We start from the raw sequence: 19,394 nt of genomic DNA on the forward strand, positions 1-19,394 counted from the left end.
CCATCAGCACACGGGGCTGCATTTCATCTGGGGGCTCCCCTCCTTGCCACCAGTGTTCCAGAAACTTCGGGTCTCTTGCAGGAGGAAATTTTTGGGGAGAAAGTGTTTGAGATGCCAGAGACGCCCTCAGTGCCAGCAAGGTTAGTGGGAGCTTATGATCCCAATCTTTCCTTTGCTGGCTCACAAGTTTCCTCAGTGCTGCCTTCAGTGGGTGCTTGGGCCCCTCTGCTGAGATTGGCTTCTGGAAATGCCCTGTGATGTGAAGCTTTTGTTTGATTCCCAGGGCCTGGCACACCCCTTTTGTGACTTCCCCGATGAAGCGTTGGCCATGATCTGAGTGGATTTCCTTTGGGATGCCCCACTGTGAGAAGATGTGCTCTACCAGGATCTTTGCAGTTGCACTGGCTGAGTTGTTTCGAGCTGGGAATGCTTCCACCCACTTGGTGAAGATGTCACTGACCACTAGGCAGTACTTATTGCCTTGGGCTGTTTGGGACAGAGGGCCAATAAACTCCATCTGCAACTTGCTCCATGGCCCAGAAACCCTCTGGTGGCCCAGGGTGGTCTTGGCTGTTTTGGCATCAGGATTGTTGGCTGCACAAGTCAGACAGTTGCTGACATACCTCTCCACATCCTCTCTCATTTCAGGCCACCACCCAGCACCCTGAAGCCTCACCATGGTCTTGTCTGTCCCCAGATGGCCCTGCTCATGAGCCAGGGCCACCAGCTCTGTCCGGACCAGTTCAGGCACCACCCAGACTGGGAAATCTGCCCCCTCCCTCCGTGCCAGGACCAGGCCTGAGGCATCTTTCCACAACTTGCACCCTTTGTACTCCCTACCCTGTGCTAACTCCCAAATCCTGGGATCCTGTGCCTGCAAGCCCACCAGATCCACACTCTCCCAGTGCCTGCTGGGGGCCACTGACACTGGGCCATTCTCTGATATCTTGCTGGCCTTCCACATTAGCCCATCCTTGGCGCCTTGCTTGGCTTTGGCATCTGCCTCCTTGTTCCACTTGGCTTCCTCTGTTCCCTTCTTGTGGGCCTTGACCTTAATGATCTGTGCTGGGCACACCCTCTGCTCTGCCAGCCTTGCAAGGTACAGCAGCTTTTTGGCATAGGTGACAGGCTTGCCATCAGCAGACTGCATGTCCCTCTCCCTCCAGAGGGGCAGCCACTCCAGTGCCACACGCACCACCCAGCCCGAGTCTGAAAATATGGCCAGGGGCTGGTCTGCTGGCGTGTTTTCCAGGGCGGCCATCACGGCCACCAGCTCGGCAGCCTGGATGGAGTGCGGCAGGCACCTCCCCTTTACCACTTCCCCGGTGCCCCGGTTGACAGCGGCATAGCCCGTGTAGGGCACCCCTTCCTCGTGGTAGTTGGACCCATCTACAAACCACACAACGTAGCCTCTCTCCTTGGCCTCCTCCAGGCTGAGGCTGCTCTCAAAGAGGGGTGCCCACCGTGGCTTGGGGTCAGTAAGGGAGACTCCCGGCTCCTCGCCGCCCCTCTCTGCACTGATTACCACCCTGTAGGCACCAGGTGAGGGGTCTCCGGGGACCTCCTTGTTGGTTAGTGCCAACACCCAGTTGGCCATCCTGGGGCAGCACAGGGGACCCTCATCCCCCTTCCCCAACAAGAGGTACCTCACCGGGGTGCAGGAGGTCCTCAGCAGCACCGGGGCCGACCCCACCAGGTACTCCCAGTGCTGCAGGGCCCAGGTTAAGGTTAAAACCTCCCTCTCATAGTCACTGAACTGCTGCTCGGCTGGCGTCAGGAGACGCGAGGCGTGGGCCACAGGGAGCAGGTTGGCACTGTGTTGCTGGCCCAGGGTGGCCTGCAGCCCCCTCTCCGTGCTGGCCAGGTGCAGAACATAGGGTCTGTCCCCACGAGGGTGTGCCAGCATGGGGGCTCGTGCCACACTCTCCTTTAAGGTCTTCACTGCCTCATCCTGCTCTGGCCCCCATTCCCAGGGGGTGCTCTTTTGCAGGAGGTGGCAAAGAGGGGCTGTTTTCTCTGCATAGTCCTCAATGAACTCACGGCACAACCTCAGGAGAGACAGGAAGGACCTCAGGGTGGTGGCATCAGATGGTGCTGACATCTTCTTTATGAGCTCAACCCTCTGCTTTTCCAGTGAGCGCCCTTCCTCCCCCAGGGCCACCCCCAAAAAGGAGACCTCCTTCCAGCACAGCTGGGCCTTTGTGGGGCTGATCCTGAAGCCTGTCTTCTGGACAGCCCCCAGTACCTCTGCCAGCACCTCCAGATTCTTCTCCTTTGTCCGGGTGTGGATGAGGATTTCACCAGCACAGGACAGCACGCTGTCCCGGTGGCTGACCTGCTCCCACATCCTCACCACGTGTTCATGGCAGATGGCAGGGGCATTGTGGAAACCCGGAGGGACTCTGGTGAAAGTGAATTGCCGTCCGCGAATCGTGAAGGCAAACTTGTGCCAGGACTCGGGGTGCAAGGGGATGGCAAATGATGGGCTGGTCAGGCTGAGCACTGAGAACCACTCAGATCCCTGGGAGATGGCTGCCATGGTGTTGGGATACTTGACCACTGTGGAGGTCTGCATTGGGGTGACTTGGTTCAGGGTGCTGAAATCAACTGTCAGCTTCCACGTTTTCCCATCAGCTTTCCTCAGGGGCCACACTGGGGCGTTGCTGGTGCTCTGCTGCTCCACCAGCACGCCCTGGGCCAGCAAGGTTTTGACTGTGTCCCACAAGCTGTCTTCAGCCTCAGCCGGGTACCAGGGCTGAGGCTGAGGAGGCGGATACGGCCCTTTGATTGACACAGCAGCATCAATCTGCCCACAGTCCAGCTTGCTCCTTGCCCAGACCTGGGGGAACTGCTCTGTGACCCGTTTCACCCGGGGTTCCCACTCAGGGTGGACCAGGACCTCAGGGGCTTTCACTGACATCACTCTGTGGCTTGCAGGGATGACAGGCAAATCAATTTGTGGGCAGTGTAGCAATGCTTGGTTTGCCAGGTCCACCACTACCCCCATCTCTGTCAGTGCAGAGATGGCTAAAATTCCTGGCTTTCCTTTCATTTCCATTTTCCCAAATTTTTCAGACCCTTTGGCAGCCCCAATTTCAAAGGGTATGGGCCTTGTGAACGGCACTGAGGATTTCTGGCCATTCGGCCCTGTCAGTTCAATAATTTCAGAAGTTTGGAAGATCCCGGCTCTGCCGGGGGACATATTCAGAATTGAATAAGAGGCACCAGTATCAATTAACATCACTTGTCCAAGCACCCCTCCTCCAATAGTTGTATCAACTATCAGGCGCCCCCACAAATCGGTCTTAATCGGTGCCACAAAAAGGGGCGATGTGGGTGCCTGGCAGCCCTATTGCTGAGCTTTAGACCCTGGGTCAATCAGGTGGGAGCTGTTGTGCTTTTTGGCCTCATGCAGGGCCAGCTTTTGGAAGAGCTCCGCATCTGGCAAGCCATCAATGTCCTCCTGTTTCTCGTATTTTATCAAGCGCTTCCTCAGCTCAGCCCGCCAAGGGTTACACTTCTGAAACCTCAGCCCCTGCTGGTTCTCCTTCCCCAACCCCCCCTTGCTGTCAGGGTCTTTTCGGTTGTCTCCTTGCATTTTTCTCATCCCTGCATTTTGGAAAGACATGGCCATGGTTTTCCCTTTCTTCCCCCCCAGCATGTACCCTGGGAATGCCTGCTTTTGCAGCTCAAAATTCTGGTTCAGGATCTGCTCCAGCTCTGACAGAGGCTTTTTGGCTGCATCTCCACCAGCAATCACCCGCAGTGGGGGTGTCAGCCCCACCACCAGTGGCTCCTTGAATTCGGGCCTGTCAAAATCGAGGGGGGAGTCCTTTGAGCCAGGCAGCCCAGCCATCTGGTAGAGCATCTTTTTACGATTAACATAGGCATCGGGCCTCTCCTCAGGGTTTTGCTTCTCCTGATGGAAGAGCACTAAGGGGTTGACCTCTGGGAAGAACACCTTCAGCACAGCCAGCTGGACATCCCCAATATCCTGCACATTGCCCATCTGCACATCTCCCGGCAGCGCCGCGAAATCGTCCGGTTTCATGGACTTTCTCACAATGTCTATCAGGTCACTCACAAAGTTGCCACTCTGACACTTGGGCAGACGCTGGACCCTGGACAGCCAGTTAATGGCTGTCTCCTTTGTCAGTGGCCCCAGCATCTTCCCCACTGTCTTAAGCTGCTCAGGGGTAAACCAGAGCACAGCTCTGTTCGTGTCTATGGGCTGGAGTGGGACATGGCTGACTGGCTCATCGTGGGGGACCTTTTTATCTTTGGAAGCCTCTGTCTCCCCTGCTTGCAGCTGACACACCTCCTCCCGCAGAGGAGCATAGGGGGATGGCCTGGTGGGGCCATTAGCACCCCACACATCATCCTCATAATCATAGTGGGGTGGGTGCAAGTCCAGGGAGTCCTCCCCCTCACCATTCCCGATCGGGGCCCTCTTGCCTTTGATGGCAGCCACAATGCCCCTTGACACCCCCAGCTCTGCCTCCAGCTCCTGGATCTTGGCATGGCACACCTTGTGATCAGGGCCAGTGCCCCGGTCCCGCTGGACGTCCTGCAGGACCGCCCGCACCGCGCTCTGCGCATCGTGGGTCTCCCCGATCCACTTGCCAACCTCCTTCTTCAGCTCCTCCGTTTTCAGCTTCTCATAGCCCAGCTTGCTTTCCAGCCGGGTAATCTCCACGGCGCTGCGCAGAGAATCCCCGCACAAACCCTGCACCTCCGCCCGCAGGTTGTCCACCTGGACTTTGAGCTCCTCCTTGGCCTGCTCCAAGGTCTGCACATTCTCAAGAGCCTCCTTCAGCAGCTTGGACAACTCCCTGCCTACCATCAACAAACCCTGCAAAGCCGCACGCTTCTTACACTTGTTAGTGGGTTTGGGCTTTTTGTTCTCCTCCGACCAGCTCTCCCACTGCTGGCACAGCTGCTGGTACGCATCTGGGCCCTGGAAAGACCCTGGTGACCAAATTGGGGGGAGGCACTTCTGGAGCACAAACTGCTCCAGCTTCCAACTGCTAACGATGTCGCTCATCATAGTGAAGGGGGCGAGATCTGAGACAGCTCCGTCTCAGGGCAAAACTACCATAACACACCAGCACTGACAACCCCTTCGACCCCTCCACAGAGCAAGGCTGCAACCCTGCAACCCTCCCCTCTAAAAAGCACCCCGGGGGACACCAAGCCTGGGCACAAGGGAAGGGGAAGGTGGGAACAGGAGGCCGCGGCCAAGCTGGCAGCTGCCGTGAGCCGCTGGCTCTCAGGGAGGGAACGGGGAAGGGATGCGGGAGAGGGTAAGGGTAAGGGATGCGGGAGAGGGTGAAGCGAAGGAGAGACGGGGTAGGACCCCAATAATGAGATCTCACCAATCCTTGGCTGAATGTTCCAGCAGTCCCAGGAGTTTGGAGATGGTCTCTGCAGAGGTCCAGCAGATCCAGCACCTTTAAGGTAACGGTGGTCACGAAGTCTCAGCCGGCTGATTTTTATAGCCATGGCAGGTCGTTGTTTGGGGCTGATGACACCTGTGTTTACTTCCTTGGTGGCTTTTCCTCCTCCATGTGCTGCCTTCCCAAGGACACTTTCCTTGTCTTTCCTTATCCTCTTCAACACTGATTAGGGAAACTGAGATCACACGGCAGCACCTGCACTGCCCCTTATCTGTTTGGGGAGGTCCAGGATTAGTCATGGTTCTCACTAAACTTCTGCTTGCACCAAATGTCCTGAAGAGGGAGAGCTGGAGCCTATTCTCTGATCGTCCATCCTTCCAAATCCCCCCCCATGGCCGCTTCATTTACTGCACACCCCATTAGCACCTGGAGTTTGTGAGGAGATCACACAAGAAACTCACACCTGACACCTGTAACAAACACAGTCCTGCCAAAACTCCCCCCAAGCACAGATCTATATCTATTTGCCAGGGAGGCATGAAATAACAAGAAAATTCACACAAATCGTCATTTAGATCCATTTGGGCATCTGGTCTTTAAAAGCAGCATTTTTCCCTGCCACAGCCCAGCTCATCATACACTGATGTGGACCTTGGGGTTACCCCATGAGATGTCAGGAGCCTCCACTGTGATATTGCATCAGCTCAATTGCAGCTGTAAATCTGCACCTGCCAAATTGGACCCCCCCAACCTCACCATACATCTTAGCTGGGAGAAGTTTAGAAAATTTGATCCACTCATTCTGTGGTTTTTTTCTGCTCTTACACTCAGAAAAGGGTACCAATCATCTCACTCAATGAAAATGCTATCATTTTCATTATTGCTTTTACCTCTAATGAAATACTACAGAAGCTAAACCCTCCACTAGAATAAAACCATTTTTAAAAAATTTTTAAATTAAAAAAAAATGTTCACACATGGCTGCTGGAGCCCCAGGGAGTTTCAGTCCTGCACCCTTTTACTGCCAGAGAAGCCCTTATTTCTACATATTGCAGTACTGGCTTGTGTTGGACTGGCCTGGAGGCTGAACAGCCTTCCTTGACCCCCAAAATCTGTCCTTTCAGCCTCAAAAGCACAGAGAGAATTAATTTTTCTCTGTTTTTATGGTAGCTGTTTTCTCTAGCCTGACATTTACAGCCCAGCTGCTATTAACCTCCTCTGCAGCATAGGAGATTAGAGAGATGAAATCTCAGCCAGGTCCTGCTTCTTGGCACTAAACCCTGTTCTTCTACACCAGTGCTTTGCTCCAGCCTCCCAAAACAAACGCTTTATTGTAGGAAGTTCATAACAGGGGGAAAAAAAGAGAGTAAAAAATGCAGAAAAGCTAGTGAAAGCACCAGAAATTTATCTCAGTGTGGTGATGTGGGCACAATGCATACTGAAAAAAAGAAGATGGGCTTTTTCCCACAAGGATGGGTTCACAGGGAGTTGATTTGGCTGGGGACCAAATGGTTGTCTTTAATTTCAGAAAAAGAATAAAATTCCCCTAGAAATTGTGCAGCTACACAGTACAAATACACCAAAATTCAGCGATTCTCCCCATCACGGCCCAGCCGTGAGCCAAACAGTGGTGATTAGGAGCTGCTATTTCCCAGCAAGGTCACAAACAAGTCTTGCTTGTGTGAACAGATCAGATCAACTTACACCCTTCTTTCCTCCCATTTTCTTCCCAGGATAGCAGCCCCAAACAGTGTGGAGATGTTATAAACAGCAGCTGTCTCCTGCACGTTCATGCAGTGCTTTGATTTTTGTGGGTGATATGCTGTCAGACAAAAGTATCCCTCCTGCAAAATGTTTTCTTGTAGGAGCAACAGCCAGTCCTGAGAACAGCTTGGCCACTGGTAAACAGCTCCACTGCGTGAAAACAGCAATTTTTAAAAAATTACATTTAATCCATGTTCCAGTACACTATGTACATCTCATATGTTCCTTTTGCTTTCTCTGAAGCTGCTCTAATGTCCTGGGGAGCCATCCCAGTGTAACATCCCCATATCCAAGGTTGTAATTATGGCAAAAGCAACCTCTGGGAAAAACTCTTGTCCTGGCCACGAAGCCAGAAGTTGGTCCAGGTGACAGCAGCAGTGGGAAGGGAGGGACTCAGCTATTGCAGCAGATGGGGATTTTGGGTTTACCTCACAGATTTCACCACAGGGATGAAGGGAAAACTCACTTGCAGTGGCATTTCTTGTAAAAAGCACTTCCTGCCCCCTCACCTCAAAAAAAGGAAGTGTTTCACCTCATTCTAGGGAGGACCCAGTCTCAGCATGGTGTGAAACAAAAGGGGATAGATTAGAAGAAGGTGAGGACAGCAGAGGCAAGTGTTGCTGCAACCCACGTCAAGGGCTCAGCTCTGAAAACAAGAGCTTAAAACCACTGAAATGGGTTTGAAAACACTAAAATCGCCTTCTCCTGCCAGAAAAGAGTTAAGGAGCAATTCAGCCCACCCTAAAGTTTAGCAGTTGAGCTTTTTGTGACAAGGGTTTTGCAGTTAGCAATCCACTTTGAGCAGGAAATTAATTTAAATAGAAATGGGGAGAGGATGTGTTACAGCAGCACAGAAAAATCTGGTACAAAATGGACCAAAAGCTTACAGTGGACAAGATGCAACATTGTTTTTCCCATTCATCTGCCAGCTCAACCCTGGGGGAGGTTTCTCAGTGCCCCCATGTGAGATTCCCTTTTCATGGGGGATGCTGGGGCATTTTAAGGACCACAAGTATCTGCATGAGGAGGACATAAAAGAAAACTGAATCTCACCTGGCAGCAAATAAATAAATATAATAAATAATTTCTATTTTTTCCCCAAATGTGAAAATATTGAAGTCTGCTGACACCAGTTCATCTCTGTAATTTCACCTCATGTGCTAGTCTTTGAATCCTAAACCCCAAGTGCTTCAAATCTCTTCCTCATAGACCTTTCAAAGTCATTCTGATATTTTATCATTTAAATATTTCTGCCTATGAGACAGATGCTGTCACAGCTACCAAAGCAGCACATGCTGTGAGGTGAGGAGCCCCAGCAGAATTGCCTCATTTTTGTGGTTTTTCAGCCACAAATTTGTTTGAGGTTTCTTGCTCTTGATTTCAAAGCTTTCTGTGATGCCTCACATCTCTGCTTTGTGTTGGGTTGGTCTGGTGTTCAGCATTTTCCAGAGAAAACCATATCCTGCTATAAATTCTGCTGAAGAAAACAACCATGCAGATCAAATTGCACTTTTCCTTGTTTTGAATGCTTTTTTTATTTTGACAGGGAAAAACCAACCAAAATTCATGCTTCCCTGCTTTTCATCTTTATGGCCACGGTCCTACGTTTGTAATTTTTTTGATAGGATAGAAGTAGATTAAAAGAAGGAGGAATAACTAGGTGATGAAATATGAAGAAATCATAATTAAAAATCAGTGAGTTTTCTTGTTTTTATTTTTCTAAGGGGGATTTAAGGGTACCCTGTGGAGTGCTGGAGAAGAGCATAGGGCCGTTGCCCTGATGCCCTCTTGGGTTTGGGGCTCAGTGCAGAAGAAGCTGCTGAGCTGAAGCTCCAGGTGCTGCTGTGGCAGAGGCTCTTTGGCAGCTGCTGGTGAGAGAGCTGTGCAGAGAGGGGCAAGGACTTCCTGAGGTGAAGCGAGCCCTGCCACCAAGAGGTGACAGTGAGTGGAAAGGGGGAACTGGCACAAAACTTCTCCGTCACCTTGTCCGCCACCATGGCCCGGCCATGGCTCCATCTCTGCATCTGCCTCCAGATCCCAGGTAAGAGGGACATGTCTCTTAAGGGCTGAGGGCACCTAAAATCACACTAGAGCCTCTCCTCCATCACTCTCCGGAAGTTGGATGGTGGAAGATTAAATATACCATCACAGTATGGATCTACAGGATATTATTACCTATTTCCAACAGCTTTGCATCATGCTATTAATAATATGCTTTAGGTTTTGGTCAGCCCTGAACCGGTCAAGAAATGGGACCAGTTGGGTCCCTTCCAACTGAAATAGTCTATTCTGTTCCGTTCTATTCTGTTCTATTCTACTCTATTCTATTCTATATTCTATTCATATTTCAATACATAATGATATAGCCACCAGCATTTTTACTGCACCTTCAGTGCAGTAAAATAAGCAGCCTGTGTACTGTGAGGATGATAAACTTCCCATCAAACTTTCTAAATCATCCAATGTCTATTTCCCAAAGACCACAGCTGGAATTGGTGAGTTATAAAACCCTCCTGCCTCTACATGTTCTGGTGTCCTATAGATCTGTGAGGTGGGAAGCCACTGAGAAAACCTCAATAAACGAGAGTTTGCTTTGCCCATGAAAAAGGAACCATTTTTAAGGTGCTGCAGGCTGGTCTGGCCAAGCACCGTGATTCCACATGGCCGTCCTGAATATACACCAGGAAAGGGAACAGGCATGTTTTGGGGTTGAAGGTATGACTGACAACGAGTTTTCTGCTTTGTCTCCACACCAGCTTATTCCTGTCTTGACCACTGGCACTGAGCTGAGATCTTCCAGAATCTCTTCTTATCTTTCCTGACTTATATAACAGTGTCTCCAACAGGTCAAGGATGAGTTTTTCATGGAGAGTTATGTTTCTGGTGTCCAGCAGAGCCAGACCTCAGGGCACTTAAAGAGACCCTGAAGCCCCCATGTGCCATGGCCACACACTTTTTTTTTTTTTCACTAAAAAACCACACAGGTGTTTGCCAGGGCAAATTTTGGGAGAATTATGCTTTAAAACTTGAGAATTATGTATTTTAACAATACATAGACATCAATGTTGTCACAGAGCCAGAGAATGTGGTGAAATGCTGCAGCTGCTGTGCAACACTTGAATTCTGGCATTGCAATGTTAATTCTGAAGCAGTGGCAGTGCTGGGGTCATTGGTGTGGGGACAGAGGAAGGCTCTGGACCCCTGTCAGTCGTCAGAGCCCTCTCTTCTGCCTGTCCCATTGGGAACATGGGAAAGATCAGAAGCTTGTGCCACATTAATGGCTTTAGGTGTTCCTGGATCATGCCAACCCATCCCCACACCACTGGCTTTGCGGGGCTGCATGAGACTGCAAAACCTACGGTAAGTGATTTTGGGATTTTGAAATAAAAGGAACATTTTAAGGTAAAAAAATACAAGAAATATACATTCCTGGGCTTTTTGCAGAGCTTCAAAACAGGCCTGGGAAAGAGACGGGGGAAGCAGGAATATCCTTATCTTCAGAGGGCTGTTTTTCACTCAGTCTCAGAGTATCTGCAGCTTTGCAAGACTGTTTGCTGAAAAGCAAGGATCACAAGTTACCTGTTACCCCTTCCACAAGGACACATCCTCGTTCACACAGATTCCCTGCACATGTGCCTGAGACAAACAAGACTTAGATAATATCCACAAAAGCTGCAAAGCCCAAACAGGGCTCGGGCAATGCCAAACCAAAGCTTTGAACCCCACCGCTGCCCCTCACTCCCTCTTCTTCCCCGTGTCTCAAAATGCCTTTGAGAAAATATTATTGTCTGAAAATTAATACCAGATTAGCTCATTTTGAGATGTTTGTGTATTTTTCAGTCTCTTTTTCTGCCCCTGAGATGTTTATCAGTGTTGCATATGTTAGAAGAAAAACCCGGCAAACCAGTTAAGAGGCACAAAAAATTTGTTGAAAAAGGGGTGAAATGTCTGGAAAACGAGAAAGATAAGGAGGGCAGGAGAGGGGCACCCACAGGAGCAGGCAGGGATGCTCTTCCCTGCACATACAGCCCCAGGACAACCTCAAAATCATCCCTCCATCCCTCTCCCTGCGAGGAGCCTCCTCCCTAGATGAGTGTGTACAGAGAAAAGTCTGCCTGAATAATTTGGCTTGGACAAAACAATAGCTGGGGAACTCAAAAAGGCTTCTGAGGGAATATAGGAGCATCCTGATAAAAACGCTCCTGTTTCTCACTCATGTGAGCCCCCTGGTCTCCGTGTCTACATGATTTTATTAAGCCCATAAAGAAAATCTGTTCTTTGCATGAAAGAAAAAATAATGAAATTAAAATAATAACAACTATATATTTCTCTTTTTCCTTAGGTTTTTATACAACCCTAACTCAAACTCCAGAGCATATTCTAGCCCAAACAAACAATAAAACTGAAATCTTCTGTGAGCTGAAGAAGGAGCACGCCGGGGTGTACTGGTACCGCTGGAGCCAGGAGAGGCAACATTTTGAGTTCTTGGTATATTCCAACTCACTGGGCAAAGCCACCTATGGCACTGATGTGAGCCAGGACAAGTTTAGTGTCCGTGAGGCAAGGTCCCAGAGCTCCTACAGCCTGCACATCAGCCACCTGCATCCCTCAGACAGCGGCACCTACTACTGCTCCGTCTCCCAGTCCTCCCAGCTCTTCCTGGGCAGTGGGACACAGCTCAGAGTGGGTAAGCAGCACCCCCGGGATTCCAAAATGTGCCACCAGCAGCCTGTGATGAGGTGCCCTGGGAAAGGGGTGATTAGTTTTGGTAGATTCTTCCCGATTTTGGGTTGCAAGGTTGGGGCTCGGGGTTTTTCTGAAGAGATCTATGAGACTGGATAGAGCAGAAAATGCAGAAAATAGCCAAAAATTAAGGTCAGCTTCACATGATAGTCCTTTTGCCATCAGCAGTTGCTCTGCTGTGGGCATGCCTTGAGCACAGCATTGGTCCTAGTGTTTTATGATTTCCATGGGAAGATCTGCTATTGCCATGCCCTGTGTTTTCCTCACTCCCTGCTGTACTTTGGATGAGAGGCTGGATGTGTGCCCTGCTCTGTTCACAGGCCCTTCCATTCCATAATTCTTCCTTACCCTCACTCCAAATGACAAGAGCAGCATCGAGGCCAGAGAGCATCACCCCCCCACATCTCCGGGGTGCATCTCATGGCAGCTTTCAAGACCACCCTTCACAAAAAATACTGAAATGGGATTTATTTGTCAAAGCTCACAACCCACTAACCCTGTGGAGATCAAATCAGAAATAGCAGCTTTCTGCAGGTGTCATGGGAGAAGAGAGTCTTTACAGACTCTGGCTCATACAGAAGCTCTTTTCATCCTTTTTTCTTTTTGACCACAGAGCAGTAGCTGATGCAGAAAAGCTAATGTATTTGAAGGGGGATTCAGCCTCCATTTTTTGCAGACTTTTAGGGAGACAAATAACTTATTTAACAAAGATACAAGTAACTTATTTAACTGAGATGCCTCTACGGCTTCTGACTCTGAAGCAGACCCCGTGTCCCAGTTTTTCTGGGGTATTTTTGCAAATATACTGTACCTTACACTGGATGAGAAATCTCTTTTGGATTCTTGCAGGCTCAGAGAAAAGCTAGTTTGAGATAAAGGAGAATTGTTTTTTAACAGCTGGGCACATATCTCTGTGCAAAGCATGAAAAACAGTCTTGAAATGCAGCTCGATCAAGGACACCAATTAAGAACTAAACAGCAGCAGGTGCTCTGGGAGGACTCAGGCTTTGCTGAATATTTTCCTTTTTTCCTTTTTGTTCTCATGATAAAACAAAATGTTTTTAAGTTTCTTTTCCCTAAGTCTGTTGTAATGTAAGGGAGAAGTTGTCCAGATAAATCCCAGAGCCCTGATGTCTCATCTTCTCCTGTCAAAGAATGGTTTCTGTAGGAATTTACATCCTGGATAGAAATGGAAAAAAATAGTTTTCGAACACCTAAAATTTTGAATAAATATGGTTTGAGCAGTCAGACATGCAGCTATTTAATGACATTACTGGCATATTTTCCTAGCCAACTTTATTCAGAAATGAATGTGTTCCACTGTAATTCAGATGAAACATAATAAATCCTGCCCTTATTTTATTATTTAGAAAAATAATAATTTTTAAATAAATATTAAATAAATAAATATTAATATTAAATAAATTAATTAAAATTTTTATTTTATTATTTAGAAAAAATAAAAATCAAATGTTGATCAAAGATTAGAGCAATCTGAATAAGGAAAAGATCCAGGGATCCCTTAAAACATTCCAGTGCTACTGAAATCTCCTGTTACCCATGATTTTGTGCAATGCTGCTGAGATGCTGCTTGGCAGTAAATGTCATTCAAACAAGTTTGGGAGTTTTCCCCTGCATTAGCCTTTTCCCCTTTATGTGGTATATTGTTTTTTTAACACTTTTAAAAGCACTTGGTAACTTCTGTGACCCACACGAGGCTCAGGTCAAGCTCACCCCACTGAGTGACACAGCCCTTTGCAGGGGTCTCTGGATGGGGCTTGTTCTAAGCTCCAAAATTTCCAGCCTCTCTTGCCTATTGTTGGAGATCTTTGCTGTACTCAGTGCCACACTGACCATCCTCTCTTCTCCGTATCCCCAGTTGATGCTTTGCCTCTGCCTCCGAAGACTACACAGACATCAGTGTCCAAAAAGCCTGTGCCAAGGATAACCAAAAGCAAAGCTGCCAGCAGGAGAGGTATGGCACTGTCTCAGCCCAGGCTGCCTGGGAAAAGCGGTTTGCTGAGCTCTTGGGGTCCTCAGGGCTCAGCTGGAGTTTGTCCTGGGGTGGGGGCCACCACAATGTCACCCTGCAGGAGTCCTGATAGACTCACTGGGCTGGATAGAGCTGACTTCTGCCTGTAGGAGGGATCCCCTGGGATAACCACAGGTTTAGGGGCCAGGATGTATTTCAGTTTAGGTTGTCAAGACCTCAGAGCAAAGTCCCCTGCAATGCCTTTGTTCCTGTGAGGGGGACTGAGCACCAGAACAGGTTGCCCAGAGAGATTGTGGAGTCTCCCTTGTCAAAAAAATGCAAAAGCCATCTGGACACAATCCTGTGCCACGTGCTCTGGGACGACCCTGCTTGAGCAGGAAGGCTGGACCAGGTGACCCACTGTGGGGTCTTCCAACTCCAGCCATTCTGTGATTCTGTAGTGCATCTTCACAGGGTGATGGTCACATCCTGTACTGCTCCTCTGAGGACCTGCCTTGCTTTTCTCCCTTCCCCACCCCACACTCCATCCCCCAAAGCTGCTGGGGCAGGCTGGCGCCAGGTGCTGAGTCCTCTCCTCTCTCCAGGTCCCTGCAGTCCCCTGGTCTGGATCCCACTGGCCGCTGGTGTCCTGCTCCTCCTGCTGGGCCTGGTCCCCACTGCCCACCGCTTCTACCGTGAGTATCCTGGAGCACCCTGAGGGGTGCCAGGCCCTGGGACAGCCCAGGAGCAGGGTGGTGAGCTGGGAGGGAATCCCGGGACTGACGGACACTGTCTCTTCCCAGGTCTGCGGCGGAGGCTGTGGCTTCGCATCCACAGGCAGTAAATCCCAGTAAATCCCAGTAAGTCCCACTGCCCCCCCGCCTCAGACACACAGGGAGAAGCCACGGAGCCTCCTCTGCACGAGGCTGAGCACTGCCTGATGTGACCCTGGGAAGGACCTGGCAGGGACAGACATGGGGTTGTACCACAAAACAGACATTTCTTTCCTGCAACAGACCAGGACTACAACATTTTCCTTGCCACAACAGCTGGCAAAAGGACCAGGCTGGATTCTGCAGCATCCTGAGCACTTCTCAAAGGACACTGGGTGGGGCAAATGCCACGGCTGGCTCTGCATACGGAGGAAGGGGCTGGTGTGCCAAAGGGATTCAGATGGGCTGGAAAGCTGTGAGCTCCTTGGCCCTCCTCTGTATTGATCTGTAGAACAGCACAAAGGTGCCTTTTTTGCTCCTGTTAATACTGGTTGATAAAAATTTTGTGATAAACTCTTTGAGAGCAACCAGCAGGGATGGGACAGAGGCAACCTGTAAAGACCCTGTGCAGGTTTATTCAGTACCAAAAGTGAATATATCAGTCATTTTGTTCTGCAGGCTGGTGTCCTTTGGTCCTGGTTGGTGAGGGACAGGGTTGTGTGGCAAGCAAGGAACTATGGCCTCCAACCAAGAAAGAGTTAAAGCAGAGCAAAAACTCCAGGGGCGACCAGATCTGGGAGGGTGTCTTCTCCCATGGGAGAGTGCAAACAGCAGGAGTGGGAGAGGAAAACCAGACAAAGCCATGCAAACAAGGCCAAACACTTGGCACAGCCTGAAGGTCAACACCACCTCTGAGAACAAACAGAGGTGCCCAGGGGCTGGCCCTGAGCCCAGCATCACAGCATGGCCAGTAGGAACTGCCCTGAGTGATGCCTGGGTGTGCTGAGCCTCAAGTGACACCTGTGTCCTGAACTCTGTGTGACATGCCTGCATGCTGAGCCCCGAACGATGCCCACGTGTGCCAAGCCTTGAGTGATGCCAGAAGCAGGCAAGGTCTCCCCAGGGGTGGTAACAAGGCTCAGCTGCTGCCCAGGGTGCCAAGGCAGAGATGGGGCTGAAAATTTGGCATCCTGTTGAGCACAGGCAGCGAGCACTCACACTCAGATGCACCCCAGCCCCACATCTGCTCATACACAGGCACCAGCACTGTGTCAGCTACAGTGAGGGCAAGGGGAAGCTGGTCCAGAGTCCCCAGGGTTGGGGCTAACACAGTCTTGGGACGAGCTTGTGTGTGCAAAGCGTCACAGCGGCAGAGCAGCATCACTGGCCTTCCCCTCCCTCCTCTCCCAGGTGCAGTGTGCTGCTGCTTTCCACTTTAATACTGATTTTTCTGTGGAGCTTGGTCTCAAGCCCAGCTGTTGGTGCTTCCCCTAAATGATGCAGTGATAAAGCTGGCAGTGGATCATGCTGAGCCAGCTTTCCCAGGCTGTGACACTCACCCAAGCTCTCAGGTCACCCAGCTGATGACTGTGGGGACACTGGCTCGAGACCCCATCCCACCACAGGTGCAGCAGGGAGGGGACTCTGACCATCTCTGATTTCCATCCATCACTATTTACCCTCTGTGAGAGCTCAGATAAACTGAACTCATAATTTTCCTATCCTGCAAGTAATGAGCAGAGCTTTGCCTCAGAAGCAGATGGTTCTTATGATATGTACATTTTTCAGGACAGCTGTAAGAAAACCCCTTTGAAACTTCCCACGGGCAAAAGTTTATTCTTTGAAAAACAGGATCTTTCCCTCTTCCTGCAGCTGCTTTTGAAATCCCAGCTCCCTTTCACCTACTTGAGGTGTCTTGACCTTAATGACCTTGTTCAGCTCTCCCACCTCCCAGCACAGGAGATGACCTCCCATGGCCAAGCAGCCGGGGCTGGGGCTGGGCAGCAAATACAGACTGCACAGCTCAACCCTCCTCTCCCACAGGAAGGTGAGCAGCCTCAGGGATAACCCTGCCCAGCCCACTTCTCTTCCTTCTTCTCCGCACTCAGGACACCTTCAGATTGTTTGATCTTCACAGAGATCCCTCCCCAGGACAGCACCCTCTTGTCTTGATAGGCTTCAGACACTTTTCCCAACTTCAAAAACATGAGCACAAAGGGTAGGGGTTTACCCCTCAGCTCTCTGCCCACCTACAGCAAAGAATTTGCTCAATGTCTGAATTCCCCAATTAGTCTTCACTTTTCCTTTGTATTTGGGTAAAAAAAAAAAAAAAAAAAAAAAAAAAAAGCCGACACAGACTCTACATCATCTGTGTGCAGTGAAAACAGGAGAAGACAGAGAAGGCCAAAAATGTTGTCTGGCCTGTTAAAACATAGGTTTGGGCGGTTTACCAATAGAAATCATGAAAAAATAATAGTAATTTCTATAATAATCAATAGAGTGATTTAGACAGTAAAACTGGGAGAGATTTTAGCAGCAGATTTCATAATCATGAGAGCTGATGGATAAAAATATGTTCCTATTTCATAGACTTTTTTTCCCCCCAGAGCATAAATAAGCACAAAACAGAAGCACTAATTAAAAGAGGCTGAGAAAATTATCCCTGTTCCCTGATATCTGCAAATTCTTTGCTGAGAGCACAATGATGATGACAGCCAAGGGCCGGGGATGCCATGTTCTGCCGTGGCATGGCATTTCCAACATGAAAACTGATGGGAAAGTGTTTCTGTGCATCTCTGCTAATAGCATGATCCCTGGATCCAAGGAGATACAGGTGACAGCATTGTCCATCACAGTGTCACTCCTGCCACCATGTCCTGGAACGTGAGGGTCCCTAATTTATTCCTTGATTCCTTCCAATGATGGATCAGCCTTCTCCTGTCTCCCACTGTCACCATCCTTCCTGCAGCAAGGAACAGGAAAACCTAGAAGGAAAAATAACAGGATTTTGTGTATATATATATAGTCCATATGCCTTGCTTCAAATGTAAATAAACTATTTCCTCTTAAAAGACAAAAAGAGACACCACAAAATTTGGACAAAGACAAAAGGCCAAGGAGAGTTTTGCAGATGTGGGTTCAAGAGCAAAACTTCACCTATGTTGTGCTCATCCCCACAGATCATTGGGCAAGGAATTGTAAAAGGAATCAAAAACTACATGGTGCAATAGTCGGATATTTATTACTATTATTTCTTTTATATATTATAACATATCTGTATCTATTTGACATAGAACGTGTTATAGAACAGATATTCTATATAGAATATATTGACTATATACAAAGAATATATAGAATACATATTCTATACTATAAAAATATAATCCAGATATTCTCTCAATGAACAGTGCAGATCTTGAAAGCATTAAAATATTCAAAGGATGTAGATACAGGGCAGAAACAGGTACTTCGGGCATTGCAGTAAACATCCTTCATGGTTCTGTTAAAGTTCTGTAAATATATTTTTTAAAAAAATGCCAGTCTTTAAAGAATATCTCAGCGGTTAATCTAATATTGGAAGTGGTCAATTTTTCTTTATTGTTTTAAGCTGCTCAGTCATTTTTGTGTGGATGGTCTGTGTTTTTACGAAACAAAAGCATAAATCAAATCAGGTGCAGTTGGAAACATTCAACTGAAAGCAAGTTATTGGCATGAGATTAAAATTATCTCTGAGTTTAGAGCTCCTAATGTATAAATTTTTTTTTCAATCATGAACTGCTGAGTAAGGCACAATAACAGAGAAAGGCTGAATGACTCCTCTATTAAATTATTCAAATTGAAATCTGTGCAAAAAGATAGGAGATACATTATCCATGGGTGCTGTTTTAATTCCTTCAGATTTATCCTCCTCCAGAACAATTCTGTACACTGTAGCTGTTTATTAAATACCTTGTCCTGGCAGGAAAAATGGATTCACAGCAGGAGTTCTAAACATTCAGGTCAGATCTGTTAAATGGGAATTTCTAAATGTCTTTTTCTGTCTCTGTATAAAATCAGATGTGTCCTAGAAACTGCAAGAAAATTAAAAAAAAAAAAAAAAAAAAACAAAAAAAAAAAAAAAACCACAAGGAATAAAAAAACTACCTCCAGATAGCATAACTACTTCTTGCCCCTGTTTCCCTGTTTCTCTGAACTTCACTGCTTTTCATCCAATAAGCCAAAATAACTATGTTAAATTTCTGTTTTGTATAAACAAGGAATTGGTTTTTAAAATATATTATTCTAATTAAATATTAAATTATTGTTTAATATAATTTCTGGATATTAAAGTATATATTATTTGTTGAAATAACAAGTACTTGTGTGTCTCAATATACGTATGATGGGTGCACTCAGGGTGAGATCTGCAGTTTCTGTGGGATTATAAACAAATATTTGTTATTCCAGAATTCATTTCAGTGGAACACATACTGGACAAAGCAAAAAATAAATCTGTAAGATATGTATTTTGCTCCTCTACTGCCCTGCTATGAGAAAGGTTAATTTGAGTTCATACACCAGTGGTTCTTTCACATGAAGCAAAACTCACTCAGGCTTTAAATGTTTGCAAGATGACAGAAGTCTTAACATTCCTCCCTCAGGCATTTGTGCTTTTCTCCTTTTCTCCAACTTCTCACTTAGTCTTTAAGATACACATGAGCATGAAAGGGGGCTGCATCACACTTTTTAGAGAGAGAGTATAATTATTGCTATCTACACTTCCTGATCTAGTTAATAAATGAAAAACTAAAATTTTAAAATTTAAAT

At 48.0% G+C, this 19,394-nt stretch overlaps 1 protein-coding gene across 1 annotated transcript; it reads left to right on the plus strand.

Annotated features, from left to right (window-relative positions):
* The first annotated feature begins 8,796 nt into the window (after positions 1-8,796).
* On the plus strand, positions 8,797-18,731 carry CD8B (CD8 subunit beta). The gene is made up of 5 exons (XM_066317301.1): positions 8,797-9,201; positions 11,503-11,847; positions 13,783-13,878; positions 14,481-14,570; positions 14,679-18,731. Exons 1-5 carry the CDS (start codon positions 9,156-9,158, stop codon positions 14,717-14,719), a joined length of 618 nt encoding a protein of 205 aa, XP_066173398.1. The 5' UTR covers positions 8,797-9,155; the 3' UTR covers positions 14,720-18,731.
* Positions 18,732-19,394: the final 663 nt, after the last annotated feature.

Source organism: Sylvia atricapilla, chromosome 4 (genome assembly GCF_009819655.1).
Source record: "Sylvia atricapilla isolate bSylAtr1 chromosome 4, bSylAtr1.pri, whole genome shotgun sequence".
Lineage (NCBI taxonomy): Eukaryota > Metazoa > Chordata > Aves > Passeriformes > Sylviidae > Sylvia > Sylvia atricapilla.